Source organism: Chlamydotis macqueenii, chromosome 5, assembly GCF_036417535.1.
Source record: "Chlamydotis macqueenii isolate bChlMac1 chromosome 5, bChlMac1.mat, whole genome shotgun sequence".
NCBI lineage: Eukaryota > Metazoa > Chordata > Aves > Otidiformes > Otididae > Chlamydotis > Chlamydotis macqueenii.
The window spans coordinates 41,924,086-41,938,859 of NC_141560.1; the positions used below are offsets into that span (position 1 = coordinate 41,924,086).

The 14,774-nt window shown below is 45.3% G+C and overlaps 1 protein-coding gene across 2 annotated transcripts in view; it reads right to left on the minus strand.

The window, feature by feature from the left end:
* The window catches only part of TYRO3 (TYRO3 protein tyrosine kinase), a 42,867-nt gene that overhangs the window by 26,573 nt on the left and 1,520 nt on the right, over positions 1–14,774 (minus strand). The window contains exons 2-5 of one of the 2 annotated variants that reach the window (XM_086749696.1): positions 12,209–12,392; positions 9,813–9,913; positions 5,542–5,712; positions 2,713–2,799 (exon numbers count right to left, since the gene is read on the minus strand). In XM_086749696.1, the coding sequence (XP_086605822.1) occupies positions 2,713–2,799; positions 5,542–5,712; positions 9,813–9,913; positions 12,209–12,392 (543 nt within the window). The remainder of the gene's footprint in view (positions 1–2,712; positions 2,800–5,541; positions 5,713–9,812; positions 9,914–12,208; positions 12,393–14,774) is intronic. The other variant, XM_086749697.1, reaches the window with a different exon arrangement.

Consider the following 14,774-nt stretch of genomic DNA (forward strand, 5'->3'; position numbering starts at 1 on the left):
ATGGGGCAGGGAATAGATGGTACCACAGATTAACCCTGTAAAGCCTTTGTTGTCTGGTTAACTAGTTACCAGGACTGAGGGCAGGGGGCTGCCACCTAGATAAGAAGGGTGTGCATGGGTGGGAAGTGGGGCAGCAGAGCACGGGTCTGCGACGGACACGGGCAATGAGTTCTTTGCCTTTCAGTGACAGATCTTTGTGGGTTATCTTAGACTTTTCTGTGTCTTGGTTCCTTTCCCTTTTGATGTTGGCTATTCAGGTTTTTAAGCTCTTTGGAGGGGAAAGAGCTTGCTTTCACTGCTTACTTACATATCACTTAAACACTGTCCTTAACTCAAGTCTTTTAACACACTTGTAACTTTTGGGTTTAGCAACATGTAATTTTCAACACTGGATGGTGGGCCCAAAGGAGGTACAGGCTACGCCACCAGTGAGAATAAATAATCAACTGCTAACACACCCACTCTGTAATGGAGACAGCCACTAAAGAGGGTCGGCTTGCTAGCACCTTCCCCTAATTCTTCAATTTGTAGAAGGGAGAGATGCATTCCCCATCATGCATTCGGGAAAAAACTCTGGGTGGCTGTTTCCTGCTGTGCTCTGAAACACGGGATACAACCCTAAAAGCCTTAGCTGCATACATGAAGGAAAGCAAAGCCAGACTGAAAACAGGACCTTGAGTGTTAACATAATGAGAGTTAACTTCCTCTGTGCTTGTAGAGTGGCTGCAACAATGGAGCTTTGTACATGGCTGGGGACTGGGGGCTACAATAACAGTAATTTTCTGCTTGGAGTACACCCAGCACATTGTGGGCACTACAGAGAATAGATAATGAACAACAACAGCAGCAAATAGGAAGAAATGTTAGCAGTTTGTAAACATCCTAGCAAAAATATTTGCCTCTGGAAACACAGAAGAAACAAATTGTTCAATAAGTTGTAGAAAGACTTGAGCATCCTCGCTAGCAGATGGATCTGTGTAAGAGAGGAAGGCCCTGATCATGCACATACGGACAACTACTCCCAGGAGTAATTTCATTGAAGTCTACATGTCTGTAGGATCAAGAACTAAACAAATATTATCTAGGCATGCTCCTGTTCTTGATGACGTCCTTGTTAGGTGCTTTGCTTTGATTTGTAACAGAGGCTGTAGTATATCTTCAAAACTTTTGCTCTTTAGAAGAGCCTCATCCCTTCCCTAAGTTTATAAGTACTCTTTTAGACATATTTTTGAGGTATTACCGTTAGAACTGTTATGACTATAGCACTGGAGTTGCTATTTAAAAGCTGTTTTTTCTCTCTAGGGCATGCCACATACTGGTGAGACATTTGATGAATCACTTAAGCTTGCTCTTCCTCAGCTCTAAAAAGTATGTGTGTGCACGCACAAGCGTGTGATGGCGACATGTCACTCCCAAATAGGTTGTGTGTGGATTCATTAGCTGATGGTCAACTGCTATGGAGCACTTTTGGCTAAACTTAATTGCTGGGAAATGCGAGAAATCTGAGGCCTTTACTCCATCATCTTATTAATGGTTAAAAACAAACAAAAAAAATTCTCTGTTAACATTAAAAAAATTTAAAAGCTTGTTTATGCTAAATGTTATTTCAAATTACGGCTTCATGAGATTTTTTTTTAAAGCATAATAGCTTTGTGAACTAAATTCTATCCCAGGATAAAAATATCCATAGAAGATATATTCCACAATAACTAATTCCCCTGTGTAGACAACCCTTTAAGGCAACAATTCCAAACGTTTTTAAATTAAGTTATAAATCTTACTAGTCCAACATAGCGCATTCTTGGCATAGCAGTAACCACAATGTCCTGAAGAAAAATACACTGTAAGAGGGGTAGATCTACAGCTGGATTTTAAGCTATCCTTTAATGAGTATTAGCTAATACAACTGAGAGCTCTGATACAGACATAAACGCTTGCTCTCATTCACGCTGAGCAATAAGCTACCACTTGGAACAAACTATTTTTGTGACATGCCTCTCCTGGAACTGATAATCATGTCACTTAATGCACATTAAAACATAACTAAAAATTCAAATACGAAAGCATCTCAACATGAAGAGGAAGGGAAAAGCTAATTGCTCTGATTATCCCCGTTTCAGTCACCTGGAGGAACAGAGGAAACGTGACATCAACTTAGGGACTTCCAGATGACAACTGGTCATGCAAGGACTAGGAATTATTTGTTTTGAATGAGTTTTTTAAGAGCAAAGAATTAAAAAAATAAAATCCATAAAAACATTGTGGATAAGCAGACTTTCCTGGCCACTGGTGACCACCTTCCTTGTCTTTTTTCAGCATCTAATATGATGCCAAGAGAAGCAAACGGAAGTAATGGCCTCTTTAGCTTCAACAAGACTCATCTATCTGTGAGAAAGAAAGATTTCCCCAGCTACAGGTTTATATCTAGCTTCATCTCTCAGAAACAATTTGACTGCTCAAGGAAAAACTGTTATTTGACACCACATTTCCACTCCTGAATCAGATGTGGTTTATTTTCGACAGCCTGTGATACGGCCCTGCAGAGCAAGCGGGAACTGCTGTTAAGAGCACAAAGAGTTTTTTGACTGCTGAGAGCTCCAACCGGTGCTGGTTGCTGGCAGCTCTGAGACAGTCCCTTGCTTTAAGGAGCCCTACTTTCCCTCCCCAGAGAGCAAACCCAAGTTCGTTGCCCATTCTCTTCCACTCTCTCACCTTTAATTTGAACAGTGGCTGTCCGAGATGAAGACAATCCCTTTACGTTGTGAGCTTCGCAGGAGAAAACTGTGCTTTGATTAATACCTGGAGATCAGCCAAGAAAAGGAAAGGAAACACAAACAGCTATATAATCCAGCTTCAATCTTCAGAGGAATTTCAATTATGTGTGACATCCAGCTCAAGCTGTACAGGCAATTGGAGGGCTGAGCTGGGTGCCAATCAAAGGCACGTGAATTTCAATTAATTAACGTGCTAAACACATTTTTAATGGAAAGTGTGGGACAATGTAGAAGAGCTTCCATAGGAGCTTCAGAAAGCACAGAAAAAGAAAGATGAATCTGGCAGAACAGCAGCTCACAGCACACAGTTAGTAGATGTCCACTTCTCACCTTCTGGTGATCACCTTTGAAGCAAAGACTGTGCTGAACCATATGCTTATACAATGCCCAACGCCCTGGACCTCAGCCTGCCACCTGAGCAGCAACCACCTTCTAACTGGCCTATAAGCCCGGGCAAACTTCCAATCAGATGCTGCAGATTTCAAGCCAATGCCCACCTTTCTCTCATCTTCCATCAAATTTCTGAAGACACACATAGGAAGTGGAAGTAAAATGCTACTGCATCAGCACTGAGGCACTTCCTAGGGTGATACAATGCAAACGAGCATTATGCTCCCTCTCTTCTGAGAGCATCCATCCATCCCTCCCACAGAGCCCAAGCACAACATCACACTGATGTCCAGCTGCTCCAAGTTGCATATAGGTATTGCTGATTAATTAGAACTGAGACAGATTTGCAAAACTGCCTGGAGAAGTATGCCCAGCATACGCTTTCACTTGACTTGGCCCTCAGTTGCCTTATAGGGCTCTATCTGAGAAAAGTTAAGGACTGGCACACGATGGGCGTACATTTTAGGAGGAAAAAGACTTTAGAGCTGCACAGAGCAGCTTGCACAGTGTCTGTCTTTGCCCTTTGATTCATCTCCCAAGCCTGAGATTAACAGCGTTGCGAAAAGGTTGTAGTAGAAGAGAGGAGGGACTGCTATAAAATGAAAGAGCAAAGTATTTTAGCTTCTTCCAGTCACCCTAGTGAACCAGAGGAAAACGCTGCCAGCAGGCTGAAGGCCAGGCAGCAGAGCAGAGTAGCACCTGATGTGGCAGGCATCTGCCAAAGACAGAACCAACACAGCCCTGCCCTGAGGAAAACACGAACCACCAAGATCTCCTTACTCTCTAGCACCATTGCCAGCACTGCTTTCCAAATACAACAATCTTTTTACCAAACAACTGCTTGATGAACCTTCTAAATGTTTCCTTTCTAGACAGTACATTGTTATTATTTTCTTCAGCATCTGATACTTTCTTTAGCTAGCAATGCTGCTTTTCTTACCAACTGTCTTTTCCGACATGCTTTAGCAATCTGACTGTGCAGCTTGTGTCCTGCTACATTTTTTCTGTTGCAAAGATAAGACCTGCCCAAGGGACATCCCAAAGAACACCGAAAGGGGTAAAGAAAGGTGTTAGAGACAAATATATAAAATAGTGATTCATTTGGAGAGTCACTAGGAGTAGACGCCCTTCTTCAGGCCCCCATGCCACTGCCCCACAATGCCAGAAGTTTTGAGAGGCACTGTGGGATGAGTTCAGTGGAGAAAGGGAGACTTATTTTTTAATTGTCTCTCCCCTCTCGACTATCAATCTTTTCCATTGCAATTTCAGCAGGCAGATTATACCATAAGGGAGCAGTTTTCATTTCCAACTTGGAACAGCATCGAGTGGCTACGTAAGACGATAAAGCCATTGCAAATCACAACTCAGGTTTTGATTTACATATAAATTAGGTTCTAAGGGAAGGCTTAATAGGATTGGATAGCTCAAAGACTGGCCAAAGACCTACAGAAAGAAACTCCCCCTGGGTGTAACTATTAACACTGATGAAGAGGCCCCAGAAATGACTCTGAGTCGTAAAACCTTTTCTTTCTAAGCAGTTAGTTCAACTTTGACTCAGGGCTTCTGAGAATAATAAAACAGCAAAGAGAACAAGTAACACAAAGCTGTTGGACAACTAACTAGAACAAAGTTACCTTTAGGAGGTAACTACAAGAACAGCTGTGGTCAGGTCCTGGTAGGGATGCATCCCCCCTTCCCTGGAAGTGGGCTGAAGAGAGCCCTGAACACCTACTGGCTCCTGAGTTCTTCAGCTAACGCTGCTGGGGAAGGCAGCCTTACCACCATCCACCCAGTGCCCGCTCTGGGGCAAACCTTGGTCTCTGAGGATATCAACCAGCTCACTGCAGCACCAATACAACCACTCTAAAAGTGTCAATTACATGAGGCGGTCAGGTTTGAACGACAAGAGCATCCAGCAAGCCTGCAAGAACAGAGAGGAGGGGAAGAGAGAGGAAAGCAGTGCGTGACATGGCTGTGCAAAGAAGGAGGTGGTAGCATCTGTTACATGTGAAAATTTGGAGATTTCCAAGCCAAATGTCACAAGAGTCACTTAATATAACCATGAAAACCCTCCAAGAGGTGGAACAAAAGAGGCACCCAATGCACCATCTGTCTAGTAGCATCTTTACCACAGTGCCAGTCCCACCCAAGTTCTGAAGACCCTGTGTACCTCCAGCCAGCAGAAAATACACAGAGCAACGATCACCCCTCAAGATTATCTGGCTTTGTATGTGATCATGATCTCTCAGCCCTCAATGTACAGTCAAAGACCATTCTCACACTATGTGGCTACCCAGTGTCACTAGGCATGATCAGAAGAGAGTTCTCCTTGTCTTCTGGTGCTCAAAGTGATCTCCTGCATTGGCAGCAGCCTTACCTGACACATTTAAGATGGAGGGGGAGATGTCTGGAAGCCCCACTCTAGAGTCTCCCATCCACCAGACAATTGTCACTGGTTCAGGGGGACCAACAGCAGCACAGGCCATATGAAATGGGGCATTAGGGGACACGGACACATCCTCAGGTTCCACAGTAAAGTAGGGCACACCTAGAAAAGCAACAGACAAATGATAATAACTGGAGAGACACCTTCCGTCTCTTGTTTATGTCCACTAATACCAGTGCCCAACACTGGACACCCACCTGCCCTGCCTCTATGCCTAATGTGACTCCCACAGAGCCCTTCGCAAGAACCAAGAGTCAGATATGCTGGATTACCTCAGGGCATGAGTGTCTACGTACTCCCACTAGAAGAAGCCAGAAAGAAAAGAGTGCTTGCTTCCCAAAATGCCTTTGAAAAACTTCTTTCACTGAGTTTCCTTTAAGACTCCTCTATGAAGTAGCTTTTAGTGGCAGTATTTGCTCAATTTTTCAGCAGTAGAGACTGGAGTTTAAAGAGGCAACAGTCAATAACTTTAGTGGTGGCAGACACCACTTTCAAAGACACCTAATCCAGCTGCAGATACTTCTTGCTATGCATTAAAAGCTGAAGTTTGTGAATGTGTTGAACCAGCGGCTGTAACAAACCCATGAATGAGGAAAGAATCCCCCAGGTAAGAGACCGGGATCATTTACAGTGCTCTCTCCACAGCTTAATTGACTGGAGCCACCTTCCAGCACGCTCCGACACTGTGAGAACCAGACTACCTTGGAGTTAGGGGTAATTTGTTTCAGAGCTGAAGGCTATTCATGGACACAACTCTCTTGATAACTGTCTGTTCCTCACAGCTGAAAGACTCCTGCTTCATACAATAGGCCTTAGATCAGGTCCATAAGGATCAAACAGAGCTGCAATGCTAACTATCTCAGGTCATCTCTAAGTGGCAATAGCTGAATGTAACTCAACACATCAAGAGATGTGGTTCCTATTAGGGCAACGCCAAAACTCTTGCAGTTTCAGTTCCCCAGGCCAGTAATACGACATTCAGCAGCCATCAGCACCAGTGCTGACCTTGCAGGACAGCCAGTAGGCGTTTTGCGCAGCTGGTGGAAGAGCTGAAGTTCCTGAGAAATGCTGAGTTCTCTTTTATACTCAAAACTTTGGGTGTCAGGCACAGCCACTACTGACTGTGTCTACACCAAAATTAGGTATTTTCAGTTGGAAAAGTGCGTTATGGAAACTGCTGATCTGCCATTTCACAATGAACCAACAACACGGGCATTCACGTGTTTAAATTACACTGTCTGTCCCTGGCCAAAGATGACAGACCCAAGTAGCTCCACTTGGTGTGGCAGATGCTGAGCACCTCCATCAGCAGGTAATTAATGTAGGTGCCTAAATAAGGATTCAGAAGCCCAAGGCTTAGCATTTCCCCTATACTCCAGCTGAAAGTGAAGTCCTCGGTCTTTCACTGACCATCCAGTTGCTGTTTGTGTCTTTCGGGGGCAGTTTCTTTGTGCTTTCCTCTCCTCCTTGCCCCTCCCTTTAGAATGGCAAGTAAATGAACAAACTGAAATGAGTCTAAAAATAGGTCACTTCAGGAATGATGGTGCCTATCTGTACAAAGGCTAATGCTCAGGACAGGTATATCCAGCATCATGATTATTGCTGGTTTTTGCTTACGTGTTGTACTTTTTTTTTTTTTATTGCTGTCATACATAAACAATAAAAGTGAACAAACTTCCCAGATACCAGCTGTGGCACCTCCACCTGCTTTGCTCTCCTTCTCCAAGGAAGACTAGAAGGGAAAATACCATAGCTGCTTCTACCTGTGAGCAGGATCCCTGCCTCTGGTGCCTTTGCCATGGCACCCGAGGTAACCTTTCAGGAGTATCCTGCCCAGCCTGGCAGGTTTTCTCACTCTGGGAGCAGCTAACAAAAGCAGACAAGACCACAATTAAAAACTCTCATAGTTCAGGGACTGCAGCTGACTCATCCAGCTCAGGAACTTGCACTGCCTCCGTACATATGTTACCTGGATACCTCACTGTCTGTGACACATTTAGCCTCCCAGTTCCTGGTAGAAGAGGTGAGTGCTGGCATCCCCCTTCACAAATGCACCACGGAGGCGCTGAGCAGCCAACAGCCAGGAAATTAGTGGCAAAGCAAGGAAATGAGCCTGTCTACTCCCTGTTCCAAGCCAGCATCCAGCCTACAGGGCTGATTTTTTTTCTACAGCTCAGTTTTTAGACTGTGTTAGTTCAGGGGAATGTGTTCATACAGGTGTGGCTGGGGCTCAGACTGTAGTCACAACAGAGGCTGGCAGCTGCATGGTCACAGGTGTAATTTCAGAGGGAAAGTTCTGCAAGAAACATAATCTATGTTTTTCAGGTGGTCATACTCTGCAATGTGCCTCTTGGATTACCTCTCCGAGCACTGAAAGCTATCATGTTCTTGGTAAGGCTAGAGTCTAGTTTCCAAACCAGAGAACAGTACCAAAAGAATTTTATTTTTGTAAATTCTGAGGAGTGTTTCATAAGCTGAAACATTTTAGCTGTATTACAAAGACAGTTCAAATACTATCGCTACAAATTCTGCCTGACACAGACTACCTAACTGGATCTCCAAGCAGATATTAGACAGCATAGAAATCCATCCAAGCTCACTTCAGGTTAGATCATCAGTAGTCCACGTTTGTTTTGTGTGGGACACCGAACGGTCTCAGCACTTACCAAAGGCTGCAAATGATGAGAGTAAAGATCCTCTCTCAGTCAAAGAGGACAACAGTTATCAATGCAGGAAGTGCCTCTAGACGAAATTAGTGCGCCCAGAGAAGAAATACATACAGTGATGACAGCGACAGTGGGACTGACAGGCTTTGGCATTCCCCAGTATTTTTGTAAGCTAACAGCTTACACATTTTTAAAAATCCACCCCTTATCACTACTTGTTATTTTTTAATTTTTCCCAGTAACTCCCACTTCACATGATTACACGCAGAGTTCAGTTTAACTAGCTTCTGCCGTACTTGCTTTTCTCATAAAGATGACTAGTTGCATTTTTTTGAGCTGTAAGCTTTGGCCTTCATTCTCAACACTCCCCCTTACCTAGTTGCAGCTGGTTTTTGTGACTTTGATATTTCTTGCCCGTGCTATCCAGAAGGACCTCTTTGTTTTTCAGATGGCTTAGCAGACTGAGCCACCCAATCACTCCCAACACACCCACCATGCAAATACAGCCACCTCTGGAGTGGGCCATGGTAATTGGAATAGAAATAGAAAGCCTGCATAATAGAGTGTTTTAAACTGTTGTAAACAATGTTCTCCAGTTCAAACTGTACCTGAAAATATAGGTGGATAAAAGTCTGGGATTTAAGGAAGGCAGCAGCTAAGCATTCATCCTCCTGTGAGAACTGCTATGAATGTTTTCACAGCTCCGAGTGAGAGAGAACTTTGCTGTAAAACACCCAGACCACTCCACCTCCCACAACACCCTCCCCACTCCCCCTCTTTAAGACTGCTGATTCAGCTCTGGCCCAAAGTGTTACCAATTACATCCGAAAAGCTGCTTCTTGCTGCAAATGCACTGTTATTGTCAGCTTCCTCACCAAATATTAAGCCATCCTAGAACTACTAGCTTCTGAGGGTCTAGCACAATCGTGGCTCAAGGAAAATGAAACTAGAGGCAGTAAGAAGCCACCAATCCACGCTGCCTCGGGCGACTTTTTGGCAACCATGCAGAAGTTGTTCTTTATCAGACAAGACCGCGCAAAACAGTGCCACATGGAACAGTCACAGCCATGAAGTGCTGAAACTCAGAACTGGGCTAAAACTATACCTTGTCCTCAAAGATCTGTTTGGCTGATACCCAGAACCAGGCTGTGACCCTGCTTTTAGAAGTGGGTTGGACCAGATGATCCCCACAGATCCCTTTCAACCTGAACCATCTCATCATTCTAGGAATCATTTGGAGACCAAAGCAACAACTGATTGAGGAGCTAAAAATAAATGTGTGTGCAGGAAAGGATCTTTCACTTGTTTCCTAATGTGCCAAAATAAAACCAGAAGATAATAAACTGACAACTCCTCTCCTCGAAGCTACTCTCCTACCACTTCTTACTCCTGCTCTGTAGTGATCTCCCTGCAGTTAGCAGCAATGGTTCAGAGCCAAGAAGCCTGTCACTGGAGCAATCTGCTCTCACCACTTCCACCTAGAGCATATTGGTGGGTCAGCCCTGAAAGGAAACCAGCACTACTACTCCTCCTTACCTTCCACTATGAGCCACACTTGCTGTGATTCTTCCTTCTTCCCCCCGTGCTCAACCTGGCACCAGTACTTCCCAGAATCTGTCCGCTCGACGGATTTCAAGCTGAAAAAAGTCAAAAGCCATATCGATATTTTATGTGGATAAAGCATGTTTTAGCCCCAAAGGACCCTCCAGTGTTTGGCAAACCAGATGCATGGACAACACCCACTGAGACGCAGCCAGCTTTGGGGAGGCTAGCCAGCACAAAGCGCACGGCAGAACCGCAGAGACAGGAGGCTCCTCTCTAAAGTGGGTGGGGGGAATCGGCAGAGCAGACAGCCTTCCTCCAAAATGTCATCACAGACAACCCGCCATTTGCGTCCTTTGGGGACAGGAAGGGGTTGGTCATCTTGATCCTGAACTGTGACTCTAGCTAGCCTTTAAGAGCGACAGCTTGGCCCACAACGTCTGAGCTAGCAGGAAACTCCAAATCACAAACCTCCTGTGAGCCCAACTGTTTTGCCTCAGTTAGGTGACAGGACTGGTGACAGCCTCATAGGAACAGATGGGTCAGAAAAGGGTCCCCCTCGCCTCAATTACACTCAGTGTTATTCTTATCCCAAGAGCACCTCACGCTGCAAAACTCCTTGCACCTCTTGACTTGTGATTTCAAGGGGTCATGCTGGCCTACTCCAGCACAGGACCTCAACCTACGAACTGTTTCCTCTGTGTCCTCCCTTGCTCAGCAACAGCTCCCCTTCTGAGAAGATGCATCCAAGCAGGGGAAGGCAGCCACAGAGACCGAACAGCATTCAAGTTGTAGGCCTCCAGTTCAGGGGAGAAATTCTGCTCCTTGCTCCACCACTGGAAATCTGTGGGATCCTCATTGCCGTCAGCAACATGAGGCTAGAGTGGTGAGTAAGGACAGAATTTGGTTGGAAAGTGACAAGGTCTCAGCTACCAAAGGCACCAGTGTGACTCCAAGTGCCTGTCAATGTACAAATGTTGATTGCCCCCCCGCAGGATGTGCAGCCATGCGTCTGCTGCCATGCAGGGATCCTCAGCAGATCTGATGCCCACCTTTCTAAGGCTACCAGTCCGCCTTCTGGAAGGGAGAACGTCTCAGGAAGGAAGACAGAAAAGGGAGAGTGTTTGCTGAAATGCACAAAATGGACCCACTACAGCCTGACTTTCAGAGCTGTACCTTCAAATGGCATCAGCTGTCCTGCCCATCCAGCCGCATGTTCTGAAACACAGCAATCGCAGCAGAGAATCACAGTGGGTGGTAGAAACAATCACTTTAGGAGAAGAAAGGAAAAAGAAGAAAAAGATACGGACACATCTAGATTTAGCAGCCTATACTTAGCCCTGATGCTGCAGAAAGCTCTTAGGAGAGGAAAACAAGAGGTGGGAAAGGAGATCAGACTGAGAGGGGCAAAGAGAGTTAACTAGGGTAACTGGGGGGAAGTAAATGGTATAGTTTCAAGACAAATCATTTTCACAACATAATGTTATGCAATAATTTTACTGGGAACAGATTTATTTCCTATCAAAATGTTTATTACAGACAAGTTTTAGCACAGAGACTCTTAGCTGCTGGAACTGGAGACTCTGTGCAATGTCAATAGAAGAAACCTAACAAGAGATGAAGTCGGAGCTCAGGGAAGAGTGATTCTCAGTTGGTCAACAGCTTTGAGCCCTCTTGGTGATGGCACGCTTGCTTGCACAAGCTCTCTTTATGCACAGAAAAAGCCAGAGCAGAACCTTGGGTCTTGTTCAACTCAGAACTTCCAGAACTAGCTGGCATCCCACTTCTGCTGAAAAGGCACAGAGAGCTGCTTTGCAGAAGAGTTTTTGCACCTCTGAATGGGGCAGGACTGATAACATGTAGTGCAAATGTATTAGGAAAGTCTCTGCAAAATGACTCAGGGATGATTCAGGTGACAAACACTCCTCCCCAAAGAAAGGAAGGGGATGTAGTCCTGGGAGTCTCATTTCAATTAACAATCCTCACCCTTTAGGTAGGCTGACAGCTCAAGACAGAGAGAGTAAGAGAAGGGAATAAGTATTACAGAGAGAACCTATTCAGGCAAATCAGACTTTAGTCTTCCTGCTGCACAGCAGAACAAGGTGAACAAACAAGGCAAGAACATCCTTTCCCCTTGAAGTCACGTCTCAAGCATCACAAGCATTAGCAAAGCACCTGTCGCCACAGTAGTCAGGAAACCAACAGGGTTCCAATGCATAAAATCTCAGCCTTCAGTGGCTTCAGTTCTGCTCTCAGTTATGCCCTTGCCACGTGCTGAACTGCAGACCTAAGGACTTTACCCCGCCAAAGGCGTTGCAGTTGCACAGATATAGCTGACAGCAGAAAACTGTGCAATAGTTTCCATTCTTCCTTCTCTGCATCTGTTGTACCTGAGGAAGCCGATCCAGTGTTCTTCATCTACTGGAATGTACACCTGGTCTACGCTTTGCACCACTGCTCCGTCCTTGATCCACAACATCTCAGGATCTTCCATTCCCTCGAGGCTGCAATTTAGTTTGACAGGTTGACCCTGGGACACCTTTAATTTGATTGGAGATCCTGTATATTTCATACCTAAAAAAAAAAATACTACTCCGCCCCACCCCCAGAAGAAGGGGGGTTGGAGTACAGCAAATTACTCTAGGTTGGTGGTCTGGAATTACATACCCTACCAGCACACACTGCAGAGGGGTCTGTTAGTCTCAGCACTGCTCCAACTATGCCTGCTAAGCGACAGCCAAAGGCAAGCACGGAAAGTGCAATTGCTGGAGAAAAGTGGTGGCTCAGTCTGTACATGGGGCTTTTTTCAACTCATGTAACAGCAGGGTGAGCTTCAGCAGAGCAGCGCCCAGGCAGAGCCAGAAAGAAACACCAGGAGCTTCACCGTGTCAGTGATCCAGTAGTGCTAAGCGCGTTCGCTCAACATGGTACCACACCTCCCTCTTTTCCCCAGGCTTGAATTTCAGCTACAGTGTTGCTGTGCTGCTAAGAAATCATCGTACTTGCTCCATTGTATGCATTTGCAAAGAGCTGGGATACAAGAAAGAATCAATTATGTCTAGTTATTCAGCATACGCTGTTCCTCTGCATTACAGAAAGCTTCTCTGCAATTTGCAAAACCTGTGAAAGCAAAGCCTATTCCACAGCATACCTCGCCGAGGAGCAGAACTGTTTACAGAACAGATATTTCTGTCGTGTGACGTGGGTGTGTGCTCAAACGAGCCTCCCTGACCCTTCAGTCCAGCCAAAGGACCACGTTATACTCAGAGCTATATAGTTGCGACCCTAAAGCAGCAGGGCTAGAGTCGGCGGAGCTGCTCAGGTTTACATTGACACAGAAGCGATCAGAATTTGGCCCAGAGCCCTGTTCCATGTGTAGGTGGATGGGGAGTGTTTCCCTCCAGCAGAAGCAAATACATGGAATGTGTTACCACGAGAAAACACGGAAGCCTACTACATAAGCGCATTTAGGAAAGAAAGGCATACAAAGGAGGTACCAGAGGATCAAAGGAGACCGTGGGAAAGCAAGAAGACAGGAAATAAACGCAAAGCTAGTTTTGTTAGGGAGAGTGGCTATTTCCTAGGCAGTGGCACAGAACTGACAGACCAGAACAAGTCTAGCCTAGTTCAATATCATGCCCCGGCTGTGGCCTCTGTATCCTTCAGAAACAAATGACTCCATCACTCTGCTGCTCTTGCACAGCCATGTATATACACCACAGCTTCACCCAGTTCACCGGCTGGTCAGCTTCTCACAGGATGCCTCACTAGCTTACAAAGCCAGGCAGAAAAATGCATCTTGTGAAATCCAGAGCACTGCTAAGTAAGTGGCCCTGTTGCTCTCGAACTCTGTTACAGCCTGATCAGTGATCAAATACAGAGATTTCTCATGTGCCACTTCCCTTCTTGCCAACACACCACCTTCCCACAGCCAGAAGGGCACCACCTCACAGGGCAGAGCAAGAGCGGAGGGACTGGTAGCGTGGCTGAAAGAGCTGGAAGAAGGGGGAGCCAGCACTGTGGGACCAGCAGGCACTCTGCCACCAGCAGCCAGTACCCAGCAGAGCACCAGTGGTCCGGGAGCAATCCCAGAACACAGGCAGAAAGACTTTATTCCTTTCCGGAATGAGATTCCTCAGCCTGTCAACAGCTGGTTTCCCACACTCAGGCTTTTGCTTTTCTGTCTGCTGTTATTAATTTAGCAAATTCACAGAGAGCATTGGAAAACTAGTAAGATAATTTTAGTTTAGCTGCTATAGCTTGTTTGCTGGGCTAAGGATTTAATCACCTTGGGTGAGGATGAGCTAACCTCGCAATACTCAACTCATCTGTAACACAAATTACACGTCCCAGTGCATGCCAGAAAGCATACTCCCTGTTACTGCTCACAGTATTGGAATAAAACACGAAAGCTTGCTAGCAGCTCTCTCTGCGTTACAGAAAACTGATGTAGCTAGGCTGCTGAACACATGCACAAACTGACAGACACTTTCACTACAGGTGCCTTCATGGAAAAGCAAACTACTCGGCTTTCCTCAGACTGCCTTGAGTTAGCCACAGATTAAACAAAGAAGTGTTGTTAGAGACCCTTTACGGTTTTCAGTTCCCAGACAAATTAATGATGTAGGAAATTAATATACAGTACAAGCGTTCAGCCTGAGTTGTAGTTCTCCACATTGCCCAAGTATAATCCCTCTGTCAAGATCAACTGAAATGAAGAAATACAGATCAGTGATTTTTTAATAAATTCACTGGTTTTTTTTACAAAAATCCAGTTTTAACTGCAGCATCTCTTCCTGCAGGTATCAGAAAGAAGCACACAGGAGGCCAATAAGGATTTTAATTTCCACCTGTTCCTCCTTCTCACTCTCCCACTCACGATTTCTCATCCGATAACATTCTTGCCAGCGCAAGAAATAACCTCAGCTAAATAGGTTCCTCCAAGCCTACCTCTAA